The sequence below is a fragment of the Sinocyclocheilus grahami genome, unplaced genomic scaffold (assembly GCF_001515645.1).
Source record: "Sinocyclocheilus grahami isolate Dianchi unplaced genomic scaffold, SAMN03320097.WGS_v1.1 scaffold52.1, whole genome shotgun sequence".
Lineage (NCBI taxonomy): Eukaryota > Metazoa > Chordata > Actinopteri > Cypriniformes > Cyprinidae > Sinocyclocheilus > Sinocyclocheilus grahami.
Genome location: NW_015505231.1, coordinates 2,054,104 through 2,067,320, shown reverse-complemented (window position 1 = coordinate 2,067,320; position 13,217 = coordinate 2,054,104). Strand labels below are relative to the sequence as shown.

Here is a 13,217-nt window from a genome sequence, read left to right as displayed (position 1 = left end):
ATATATATATATATATATACACACACATACACACAGTTTTTTCCTTGAGCTGTTCCGAAACAATACCAAACCGTGACATCAAAACCGAGGTGCGTACTGAACCGTCATGTTTGTGTACCGTTATACCCCTATATGGAAATTAAATGAATTCATTATTAAACAAACTCAGAGTGTCTCTGAATGTTCACATTATGTAACAAATACCATGACCTCTAGGGAGGGAGAGCATGCTTTATACAAGAGACCAAATCATATGGGAGCTGTTCCCATAGAGATACTGCAGCTCATCTTAACACAAACACAAAATCAACAGGTCACTACACATTCAATGTAAGAAAAGGAGAATCACAAACAGTCATTTGAGAAAAGAATCAATATGGACTGAGAGAGTCTGTAGTGACTAGTAGTGATTGGATGGATTGTTGAGTCTGTGACAAGCAGAGTGGCCTAATTAAGATAAACCATAATGACCCCACACAATGAAAGAAATCACAATCAGTCCATAAGCTTAATCAACCTGCAAACCCAGTAACCCACAGAACTGTTAGAAATTTAAGACTACTAAAAAGCAAGCAATATATTTAGGCTCAGTCAAATTCATCTTCCTTAATCCGAATGGAAATCATTTAGACTCTCTGGCATCCTCTCTTTCAGGAAATGTGCAACCAAAGTAAATGTCTGATTATTCAGCATTGGAGTGTGGTGAGTAAATCTAGAATTATCTCTAAAGGTGAATTCCATATTTTTAGCAACAGTTTTTAACATAAGAGCAGGTGTAGCCAGTTTTAATTTAAATGTGAAGCTTCTGGTGTCAACCACTTCCAGTTCTGTAGCTGTAGAAAAGAAGTACTGCAAACTGATATTGCTAGTAAATGTTGTCATGTTAATTAAATACACTACTGGCATAACCATGAACATGTTTTTGTAGCACACTTAGTTAACATTTACTGCACTTTTTATTCTTTAGTTATTTACCCATTCAAGTTAATGAATCTCACACATTCACATGAAAATAGCTCACTTCTGCATAAAAGAATATGGGTGAAAGAAATAATCATACAATTTAAATTAAATTGAAATACCAGTGTCATATCAGATACTCCATGCACAGTTTAAACAGTTTGTTTATATCATAATTATTTAATATGCAAATATAAGTAAAACTCTCTTCAAAGATAGGCCTGTCTAGACATAACTAATAATCCTCTGATAAATCTCCACACGCTTACGTTACAGATTTATAGTTATAACATTAATCAAATCAATCCACCTTTTTCTTGTCGTAAAAATGGGCGTGGCCATTTGTAAATTCTATGGGTCTGGCTTCCGGTCTCATCTGCGTCCACTCCGTCCTGCTATTTTTAGCTGAACAAAACAGTTTGTTTTGCTGCTTGATATTGAAAGTTGGTGTGTCTTGTCTTATATTGTATTAATGTATTATCTTAATTATGAACACACTGGTTTGTAGTGCAAACAGTTTTATCGTTTACTGCACGTTGTTATTCTCCTCGTTAGTTACCTACAGCGGCTAATGAACCGGAAGTCTCACCCATAGGTTTACTTCCGCGTTGAAGAAAAAGGTGGATAGGACAATAGGAAAGAAAACTGTTCATAAAACCATTTTTCTGTGTTCTTTAACATTATGCACTTTAAACACTTTTGTGTGTTTAAACATCTTAAACAGCTGGTTTCATGTTTCCGTAGCATATTTATTTCAAAGCTGTTAGAGATGTTAGAAAAGATTTCCTGAGCTGAATAAATAATATCACAATAAAAACAAATCAATAGTGACCATTAGCCAACATCAGAGAACCATGAACATGCAGATGTGTTTGGTAAATATTAAAATACTGATTTCAAATCTCACTAGATAATTCAAGTAAGGTTAGTTACTTGAATTTTAGGTTAGAGTCAAATTTTAGGTTAGAGTTGCTGACAAAAAAGTTTTGTGTTAAATTCACAGGCTTCAAAAATCAGAACTGATGTATGATATGAGATAGCTATATTACAAAATATCATGAGACCGAATCAAATACAGTGTAAAAGGTGTGCTTTAGTCTTTATAAATCTGGCTATGTGGTCATTCTTTCTAAGGATAGAACATTTTGTTGGAGAAAAGACAGAAGTGACAAGAGAAACACCAACAGGGCAACACCTGCTAGCTTCTCTCTCTTTCTCTCGTCTGTCGTTTCTGGCGCGGAATAAAGCAGGCAAGCGTTCATCATATTCCCTAGATTAGAGCACTTTAGGATATTCAGCCTGGGCGCCTGTAAGTGTGTGCGCATGTGTATTTTATTCATACTTGATTGAAAATCCAATTCACTATAAGTCACCCACAAATCCACTAATCCACCAAGAACTTCCAAAACAGGGCACTTCCATTAACAAGAATTTTTAGTAACAGCAAATATGGCCGACAAACACTGAAAAGAAACATCCACTTCTGCATAATCCAGCCTTTACATGAAGCTAGAAATCAAAGAGGGAAATAGGAAACCGTCACTGTGCTCCGCTGCTCTAGTTTCTGTAATTACAGGTTTCTAGCGGTAATTAACACAAAACCCTTTAGATTAATGAAAGTGTTTCGGTATCATTCAAAGACTGAAGGGTATATATTGCTGTGACTACACCCATTGACCTAATATATGGCTGGTGCTGTCACAGGAACAGTCCAGGCCCTGCAGATGCGTTTGCGTTGTAGAGATTGGTCTGAACGTTTAAGAAGGAATGAGAACTGATAGATTTTTTTTACTTCTTCATTTAGAGGTCCAATGGCAAGCTGAAGGCAGTTTTACATGCCCCCTGCAGCTCTCTAAACACATTTGTCACATGTACAATCACAAACTCAACACACATCAGGTAACAAGAATTTGTACTGCTCTATTTAAATCATGGCATGCTAAAGATATCAACATTTTCCAAAAAAATCTTTTGATCAACTATTCAACTGCACAAAATGGTTGTGTGGTCAACCATTGTGACCCATGGGTAATATGAAAGTATTGTTCACTATATCACTATAAGGCTCTTTTGGCTTCAATGTACAGTAACTTTCAAAAGAAACACAGAATTACTTAACTGGATTATAAAGAAGCTAAAGAGCCAGACAGTCTGTCTGTTTGCAGAAGTTATCTTAGTTCACTTTGCTGAATCCTCTGCTCTTGAATTAGGCTGTGTACAAAAGGCAAAGCTATTTCCAGCCAGATCAGAGCCCTTTTACAAAACGATCACTGAGTGACCAACGGAAAAGGCAAGAACTGAAGACATCCTTTTGCGCATGTTGAGATCAATAAGTCTCTCTAGGTCCATAACTGAGGACCATTTAAAATGGTTTGTGGTTCACTTATAGAGAAAAGAACATAATAAATGTAGATCATTTATAATGATATTTATTGAGATCATTTGAAAGGTTGCTAACTCTTAGGTTACAGTGAGGATAGTAAGGCATAAGCATTATGTGTATACTCACCTCTCCCTCTCTGTAATTAGTGGGTATGTAAATATACAGTTATGTAAATGGTAGAATGTCGAATTAGATGTTGAGCAAATTAAGACAATGGCTGCATCCAAATTCACACTTTCACCAAGAACAAATAATATACTACACTGCTGATGGGAAAGTCCACACTTTTAAGAATCTAGTAAGTGCACCAATATTGTGCTACTACTACATTATAAAATAACATCTTTATACATCTATATCTGCTTGATGGCTTCTAGCTAAATTCATTACCGTTAAATTAATTAATTAACTAACAACTCAAGTTTCTTGACACTTAACCAAAATGTCTAAAAGAATAAAACAGAAGCTGCTTCTACTCTTTAGGATGTACCATAATGTAAACACAGGGCATGATATGATTATGAGGAAGTGCATCTAATATTATAATGTATGTCAGCAGTAATTATAAATTAAAATTAATCAAAATTGAAAGTTAAAAAACAAAAATTTAATCAAGTTAAATACAAAAAAACAACAAAAGCAAACGTTTCCACGTCAAAACAAGATAAATCTTTAAAATATGAAAAAGGTTTGGCCCTATTCATGATATCCAAATACCGGCAGGTTTTTTTATTAAATAATTGCATAATCAGCTGAATGATTCAGAATTTTTTTACATAAATTCTGAAAACCATGTGTTTACTTAAAGGGAGTGTACTGACCTCAGAAGTGAAAACAGTCAGTAAACAACTGAGAATCTTTTGAGACACATGCAGAGAAAATACTCTTGGTGTTGTATGAGGGTATTGTATGTGCACTGTCATTCAAAAGTTTGCGGTCGATATGATTTTTTAAAAAGTGTTTTTAATGTAAGTCTCTTATGCTCACCAAGGTTGCATTTATTTGATCATAAATACAACAAATTAGTAATATTGTAAAGTATTATTATAGATTAAAATAACTATTTACTGTCACTGAATAAGTATCGCTGAACAAATAAATAAATAAATACCGACCCCAAACTTTTGTAGATTAAGTGTGCATTTTGTTTTTGCTAATTTCTAACAGACATGCAAAGCTGTTTATTTAAATATGTATTCTGTGACGTCAACATTATAGACATGCCTAAACTTGTTCTTTCTCCTACACACAAAAACACACATGCATGCAGAAACATGTAACGCAAACACACACACTCACACTGGTACAAAGAGGAGGGGTGGTGTGCCTGCAGCCACTAGCAGGTGAGGAACTGAAGTATTCAAATAAGGTCTGAGAGCGAGTGTAAAGAAGGAAGGAGATAAGAGAACTCAACATAAAGCTAATATAGAGCCAATAAACAGAGTGGCTCAACATCCTGACACAATGCATCAGTGCACACACACACACACACACACACACACACACAGATGGACTACACTAAAGCTGAGGTCCGCGACTGTTGTGACCTTTACTGCCTTCTTAAAACATCACAGAGTCACAACATACACACACACTTCCTGTAGTTTCGCCTGTCACTGGTATTTCCTTTGGTCATGACTCACGGTTCAGCAGTCTCCATTATGTGGCATCAACCCGATGATCCCAGAAACTGCAATTATGCCTCTCCTTCTCCTCCTAAGCCTGTCAGAAGATCCTTCATCCTCTTTTTCTTTTGACCATTTGCCTTTCTCCTTCTTGTATGGAGAAATTTGCTGATTCATGTGAATGAACTAGTGGCAAACGTGAGTTGTGGACAAACCCTGTTACTTCAGCAAGGTGAGTGTTTAAATATACACACTTGACACTTGTCATTTAAAGTGTCCTAAACCTAAAGTCCAAATAAGACACTTATTTTGCATTAACAGCATGTGTTAAAAAGTGCAGTTGTATGTAGCAAAGTGTAATACACTGTGTGAGTGTTAATGAGAGGAAGGAGGGGGGGAAAACACCATCTTTGTGCTTCTGGCCAAAGGCACAGCTGTCCCTCTCTATACCTCCCTCCCTCCAACTCTTTCACAGACCGTCTGTTAGTCTCCATCAATGATTGTCTGTTTACTTTTCCCTTGATTTTTGCATCCTCATTTCGTAAACTTCATTTAACACTGCCATCAGTTCTCAATTTCTAAATGACTTAACATTAACCGAGGATGTCTCAGTTTAACGCAGTGACTCAGTCAATCATGCCCAGAAAGCACAGTCATGCTTCACCCTCCCAGTCTGTATTTTTGTTTTCTCCTCCCTTTTATTATCCACAGCAATTTTCCTTAACACCAAGCCACATCTGTAACATTGTTACTGAAGCGTTTCTGTCTAGTCTTTTAAAATACACTCCATATCCAGGGAAACCAAACACTTGCTGTGCGGAAAGTGAGATTATAATGACTTGATTGCTTCGCCCTATGGCAGTAGCCTATGCCACGCCGGCTCCTTCCACACCAAAACTGCAAAACTGGTATCTTGCTTCTGACAATTTAAGTAGTTTTAAAAGAAAAGGATTAAGCCTCTCAAGGGACTACTACGTCATGCATTATTGTTTACTAAAAAGCTATGGCAAAGCAGATTTAACATGCTGACATGGGTTTGGATAATGTGAGGAAGCAAGCGGGTATACGTTTGTTTCTGGCTGTGTGGTTTATAGATCAATTTCAGTGTTTGCAAACAGTGATGACGTTTTTTGTGGGCGGTGCCTATCTGGTGGCAGAAAATGACAGTTTTAACGTAGCAGTCTATTCAAGCCATGGAATAAAATAATGAAAATTTTAATTTTGAGTTTATTTTTCAAAATTCTGACTTTTTTTCTTGCAATTCCGAGATTATATCTCACAATTCTGGTGAGAAATATCAACTCGTCATTCTTTTTTTTTTGTTTATAATCCCATACAGTACTTCTGGCTTTTTGTCCCTCAGAATTGACAAACTCGCAATTGTTGACTTGAATAAAGTTATAAAGTCCGAACTAGGATATATAAACTTGCATTAGCAAGAAAAAAAGTCAGAATTGTGAGATAAAATAGGTAAATGTTATATAAAATGTTATAGGTTTAAATAGTATTTCATGCATGTATTTCAACTGTAGGGCTAATACAATATGTTCCCTATATGAATATTATATAGACCTATTGTTTAAATCAAATTTATGCTTTAAAAGTAGGGTAATCATAGCAGGTTACATCCATAGGCTATCCGTTTAAACGTCTGCATTTAGCTTCAAATGGTGTCTTTGACGACAGTTATATAAAAATGATTTGCACTCCGATTCTGACATCCAAAGGCATAATACGTTTTTTATCTTATTCCATGGATTTTACCCGTTTCCCTCCACTTGTTCTCAGTGTTTTTCTGCCACCACTATGCGCGCGCAGCTGCAAGTGACATAACTGTGACGTCTACTCCAAATTGGTCTATAGACTGGGGGAGGGTACGAGAGACATGAGGACTATACCAAACCACTTATACCTATACTGTTCATCTTTTTTTTTTTTTTCGAAGTGCTACAAGAGACAGGAGTAGCCTAAGCCTTCGTCACAGTTCTACAATTTCCCTGCCGAGACGGTGTATGGTCCTTCTCACATTTTCCAGACTTTAGACGCTTTTTCATTTAAATTACGCGCCATATAAAATATTTAAAGGGGTCATATGATGTTGCTAAAAAGAACATTATTTTGTGTATTTGGTGTAATGAAATGTGTTTAATGCGGTTTAAGGTTAAAAAAAAAACATTATTTTCCACATACTGTACATTATTGTTTCTCCTCTATGCCCCGCCTTTCTGAAACGCATCGATTTTTATAAAGCTCATCGGCCTGAAAAGCAAGGTGTGCTCTGATTGGCCAGCTATCCAGTGCGTTGTGATTGGCCGAATACCTCAAGGGTGTGACGGAAATGTTACGCCCCTTACCATACTGTGATGTCCGGCTGGAGCGACGAGACAAAAACATTAAAACCCATTATAAACGAGGCATTTGTTGCATCCAGTGGGGACATAATTACGGATTATAATGACTTATACTGTCTTTTTACACGTTGCGTTGCATCGCGCCGCGTAAACATAAAACCATGTCTGCATTTGAGATCGGAGAAATGATAAACAACAAGTGCTACCCTACACTGCTCAAAACTCGCGTTTGACTCGTCAGTGGCAAATTCCTTAAATATAAAAAAAACGTACTTACAGTCTAGTGTTGTCAAAAGACCCGGTACTTCGGTACCAAGTCGGTACTAAAAAATGAAAATGTTACGGTACCAGGTTTTTTTAAGTACCGGTGGTACCAAGTACCCGGTCAACCCGGTTCTTGATGCGCTAACCGAAAGGTGCGCAGATGCTCTCTCTTCATAAAAGCACTGAGACGTGGTGACATCAAAACAAGGAAACACACCAAACTAACAAAACACTTTAAAGACACCCAGATCAAATGAAAGAGTTCAAGCAGGTAAGTTTCATTTACATTTTTTGTATTTGTGTTTCCCATACTTTGATTTATTTGTGGCGGACCGCCACAATATCAAAACTCACCTCCACAAATAGATTTTCCAAAAGGCTTTGACTTCGTTGAATAAACATGAGCACTGCACGTGTCAAAGTCGAAACCCTGTGCGGGTGTTTTTATATCACTGTATTTCTGAAGGAAACGACTGTCTTCAGAAAATTATGGATGTCATTTTCATTTCATCTTGCCTGTAATGCCTGAGCAGTTTGTGAGCCGAGCGCTGCTTTGTGTACAGCTTTAGCGGGGGAATCTGATCTCTCGAGCTCTACAAGCGCCTTCTGCTGGCAGAGAATGAATTTGCATATATATGCCACCACAAATAGAGTGCCCAAACTAACAAAACACTTTAAAGACACCCAGATCAAATGAAAGAGTTCAAGCAGATAAGTTTAATTTTAATTTTTAACATTTAGATCTTGTGTTTGCCATACATTGATTTATTTGTGGCTGCCCGATTTTCCAAAAGGCTTTGACTTCATTGAATAAACATGAGCATTGCACGTGTCAAAGTCGAAACCCTGTGCGGGTGTTTTTATATCACTGTATTTCTGAAGGAAACGACTGTCTTCAGAAAATTATGGATGTCATTTTCATTTCATCTTGCCTGTAATGCCTGAGCAGTTTGTGAGACGAGCGCTGCTTTGTGTACAGCTTTAGCGGGGGAATCTGATCTCTCGAGCTCTACAAGCGTCTTCTGCTGGCAGAGAATGAATTTGCATATATATGCCACCACAAATAGAGTGCACGTCCTGGGGGGAACACTGCATATTATTCAATATTTTAATTTGAATGTCGGATTGAAATGAACGCTGTTATTAGAGTAGTTAATCGTTAGCATAAGCGCGGCTAACGCTAATATAATGAGCATTAGAATGAAGTTTCTTTATTAACTATTTAATGCTCCTATAACTTTTATTAGGGTAAAAAAAAACAGGAGGACATGATGATATTTACTATTTTTACACACCAGAGGCTTTTAAATGAATTGTGAATCTAAAATATGCATGTTAGAGAATGTACAAATGGTTAACATTGTTTTTGTCATATCAGAAGTTCTTTTTTTTCTTTTTTTAGCTAACTTAGATGTTATTCTTGACTGAATAGCTCTAGGTTTTCAAAAGCCCTTTAAAATTAAATATGTACACATTTTGGATTAAATTAAAGCAGTCACATTTTTTAATTAGCATGGTTTTGTGTTTTGCTTTGGTACCGAAATTGGTACCGAGAACCTTGGATTTTCACTGATATTGGTACCGAATACTGAAATTTTAGTACCGTGACAACACTGTTACAGTCTGTGAGTCAGAACAGCCGGCATTGTAGTCTACTCTCCCAGGATCAGGAAACAGTCATAAAATGTGCAGCACACATCTGAATATTTGGGTTAAACTGTTCTGGAACAGTGTTGTAAATACAACTTAACCACTGATTTCTAGTCGTGTCCTCTTTTGGAAGGCCAAACAAAGTAGTTTCGCTTTCACATTGAAGTGTTCTGGAACAGTGTTGTAAATACACCTAAACCACTGATTTCTAGTCGTGTCCTCTTTTGGAAGGCCAAACAAAGTAGTTTCGCTTTCACAACTAAACACACGGCGGGCTAGAGTGAGCAGAGGCCGGAGGCCTAGAGTGAGCGGAGGGTGGCGGCCTAGAGTGAGCGGAGGCCGACTTGAGTGAGCGGCGATGGGCGGGCTTGAGTGAGAAGAGGCCAGTGGCTAGAGTGTGCGGAGGCGGGCGGGCTTGAGAACGGCGTGGCCGGCGGATACGACGAAGGAGCGTCCAGCGGGCTTGCGGCAACAACATGTGACGACCATTTCTGGGCTGGACTCCGCTTCATCCACGGTGAAAGCCGATCCGGCGATCCACAGTGTGAAGTTGATTTATTTCCTCAACGGCCAGCACGGATCAGCTCCAGGCATGACGAAGCAGATATCGTCCTCTTTTGGAAGGCCAAACAAAGTAGTTTCGCTTTCACAACGAAACACACAGCGCCTTCATGACATGGTGGCGGCAGCGGCAACAACATACAGGGAGAATAAAAGTTACGCCTTCTTTCTTTGCGTGAACATTTGGGCGGCGTTATGCAAATCTTCCCACATCGTGACTAGACATGTGGGGGCGTGTTAGAACAAGAGTGGTTGACTCTTAACTTTTATAAAGAATATCTCTTCGGATTTGAGACCGTCTTTGCAACTTTACAGATCTTCTTTATGCACCAAGAGCTTGTAACACTCCAAAGAGAAAGGAAAAATTGAAATCGCATCATATGACCCCTTTAACTATTACACGAGTTCCATCGCCTCACCGATCTTTTTCGATCACGGCGTACGTGTTTGTGACGTCACCGCTAGTTACGGGATAACGCGCACTCGCGCAGGTAGATAAGAAGTCGAAATACAGTTAACGTAGTAACTAATGCGCTCTCCCTTTAGCGCTTAAAGTCTCTGGAAATAGAATGTGGGTCAACTGCAGATTGACGCTTAAACACACTTACATTCTGCCCATTGGCTCGTAATATGTTACAGTGGCTGCGCAAGATAACTTAAGCACTGCTGCAATTACAAAGCGCACTTATCTATGATATACAATGGGTTCTTGACCTGCTGGTGACTTTATCACGGCTTTTGTTTATTATTACCCCAATATAGCCTACTGTTTAAACGATTCATAGTCTCGTCTAGCTTACTTTTAGAAGGTTTCACAAACGAGTCTTACCTCACAGTCGTAGAGATCCGTTAGCTGGTCAATAATCCACTCTTCCAAATTAAGTCTCTTTCTCAGTTCTTTCCGGTCGTATTTTACTGTGACCCGTCCTTGCTTGCGGACCGGGGTCTCGGCTTCTTCGGTTGAACCGGGGGGCGTCTGGAAGTAAACGCGAGCTTGCTGGCTCGATTCTGGACTTGTTAACGCCGCCATAGTCCGCTAATATTCGGTGAATAACCGGCTGATACAGTAGATCAGGTTTTCTTCCCCGTGTTTGCTGAGCAGTGTGATTTAAAAGGCCACTAACAGAGCTATTTTTTATTCCTTCTCGCAGAACTCAATGGCATTTGGCAACTTCTTAATACTATTTCTAAAGTCATATAAAGTTACCTCTATATTTGGATGTTTTTTCCGCTTGGTCTTGTCACAATATATCAAGTCGCTAAGCACTTACAGGACTGCAAACCGCGTGTCTCCCTTTGCTTTAGAAAGTAAGCCACAAACGCTCAAATCACTTCAAACTCCAGCGTCTTCCTCGTGGCCCACTGTTTTCCTTCAAATAAAGATGGAAGCCGTTTACAAAGATTTATCCGTTCATTTCCCCCCCTCTAATACAAAGCAATAAAAACGAAAACAAACAGTGTAGTGTCCTTTCCTTCTTTTTGTCGTTCCTTTCCCCCTCCTCTCTCTTCCTACTCTGCTTCCCTCACCCGAGTGATGTGTATGTAACCCCCCTCTGAGCCACGGATGTCCTTTCTCTCCCTCCCTCTCTGCCTGTCTCTCTTTTCCTTTCCCTCCCCTAGCTGTCTCTAACTCTGACTAATAAGTTCACCATCCCTCACTTCAGGCTAAATACAACCAGATAATCCTGTTATTTCAAGTGTGAGAAATAAAAAACAAGGTTTCTTTGATAGTGCCCTCTACAAGTGACACTTTTGCACTCTATTAAAATACTGCTTGATTTTAGGTACTCATCAGTAGCTTTTGTTATTGCTTTATTGATCAGGAAACTAAAGTGTATGAGGGGAACAATTTTTTTTCTAATGACTGTTACAGAAGGATAGTATAACCAACCCAGAACTTTTGAATTGTTAAAGGTAAAACAACCAGTTAAAGGTATATACACAGGGAAAAAAAAGCTAAATAAAATGTTTTACACTTAAAGAAATAATGTGTTGAAATCACTTTCAGAATCATTTCTTTCCCCTAGTTGATAGAAAAACATTCAAATTCAATCAAAATCCACCCAGCTTTAAAGAGCTCCAGCATTTAAAGTGGTAGAAGACATAACTGAATAGCACGCTCATAATACACAGAACTTTATCATCTGTTTGTGTGGACACTAATAATGATCGTTTTTGTCTGTGACCTCCAGACAAACCAGTCTTCTAGAAAAAAAAGCTGTATTATTCTATGTGGAGCGGGTCGCCCCCTCATGGGCGCTACCAAATTGACATCACATGACTATAGCCTTCTCAAACAGGTGACAGAGTTACTAATAATGAACCGCCAATATCATACAACAATTTATTGTGATTGAACCCAAAAAAGCCCCATATGTGAATGTGTGGTATGAAAAAGCAACAAAAGATACACAAACAACATCGTTGAAGAAGCAGCATTAAACAAATTGAATGCGTCTAGTCCAAAACCACTGAAACTATTGGGACAAAAAAGTCAGCTAAACAGTTTAATTTGAAATAATATGCTAGCTTACTACTCTTGCAATTATGACAAAAGGAGAGTAGTATGCCAATTTGACGTTTAAAATTCAATACTTACTGAGAGCAGCTTTAAGATGTAGGCTACAGGATAAGTCTTCCATCATTTATTAAAATACAAAAAAACAAACAAACACAAAATAATAAAAAGTGGAATGTTGTTAGAATGCTGTAGGCTGATTATAGAGGCTACATAACATTCCCTACTGTGACGTTTTACAAGTGGCATGAAGACAATGAATTATTCAGAATACTGTGTCTGGATCTTACAGTCCAGTAAACCCACAGCATGCTGTGACACAGTTTTTCTCATACATGCATTCACACACATAGACATGTACAAATATTTGAATAATTTAATACTTTAAGACATCATTACTGATTATTGATTTGCTACTGAATTGTGTTATCATGTGCTAATAAATCTAGAGCAGGTTTGTACGTGTACTCTTGCAACCCTGCTATGGTCTCAGCATTTTACAATCCCTATGCAGTAGGCGTGTGAGGGTTAAGTGGGTAAAGCTGCATGTGCTGCATTTGTGACTTGATTCTTGCCTGAACTTGTAATAATCTCTTAAGAAGGGTTCATACTAGAGGATATACTCAAACAGCTAAAAAACACAATAAATCATGTCAGATCCACCTTATGAAATAAAACACTTGTCATTTTACTCATGTGTTGTGTTGTGTAGGATGAATCGTTTTATTAGCCGATAAAAGGTTAAATTATTGTGTGAGCTCGGACGAAAACGAGGGAGGTAAATTGACTCTTTTTTTGTCTTCCTCGATTTCCACAAGCAGTCACCCAGACAAAAGCTCAAGGTGAGAGTTCATGCACATTCAGTCCTGAGTAATCAAAAATGGCAGCAGTACAAGGCTGAAATA

General features: G+C 38.1%; 1 protein-coding gene across 1 annotated transcript in view; it reads right to left on the bottom strand.

Annotated features, from left to right (window-relative positions):
- Nucleotides 1-11,467, bottom strand: part of LOC107583286 (protein phosphatase 1 regulatory subunit 14B-like) — a 24,517-nt gene extending 13,050 nt beyond the window's left edge. Inside the window, exon 1 of the mRNA XM_016269464.1 lies at nucleotides 10,624-11,467. Within this exon, the coding sequence (XP_016124950.1) occupies nucleotides 10,624-10,824 (201 nt within the window). The 5' untranslated portion in view covers nucleotides 10,825-11,467. The remainder of the gene's footprint in view (nucleotides 1-10,623) is intronic.
- Nucleotides 11,468-13,217: the final 1,750 nt, after the last annotated feature.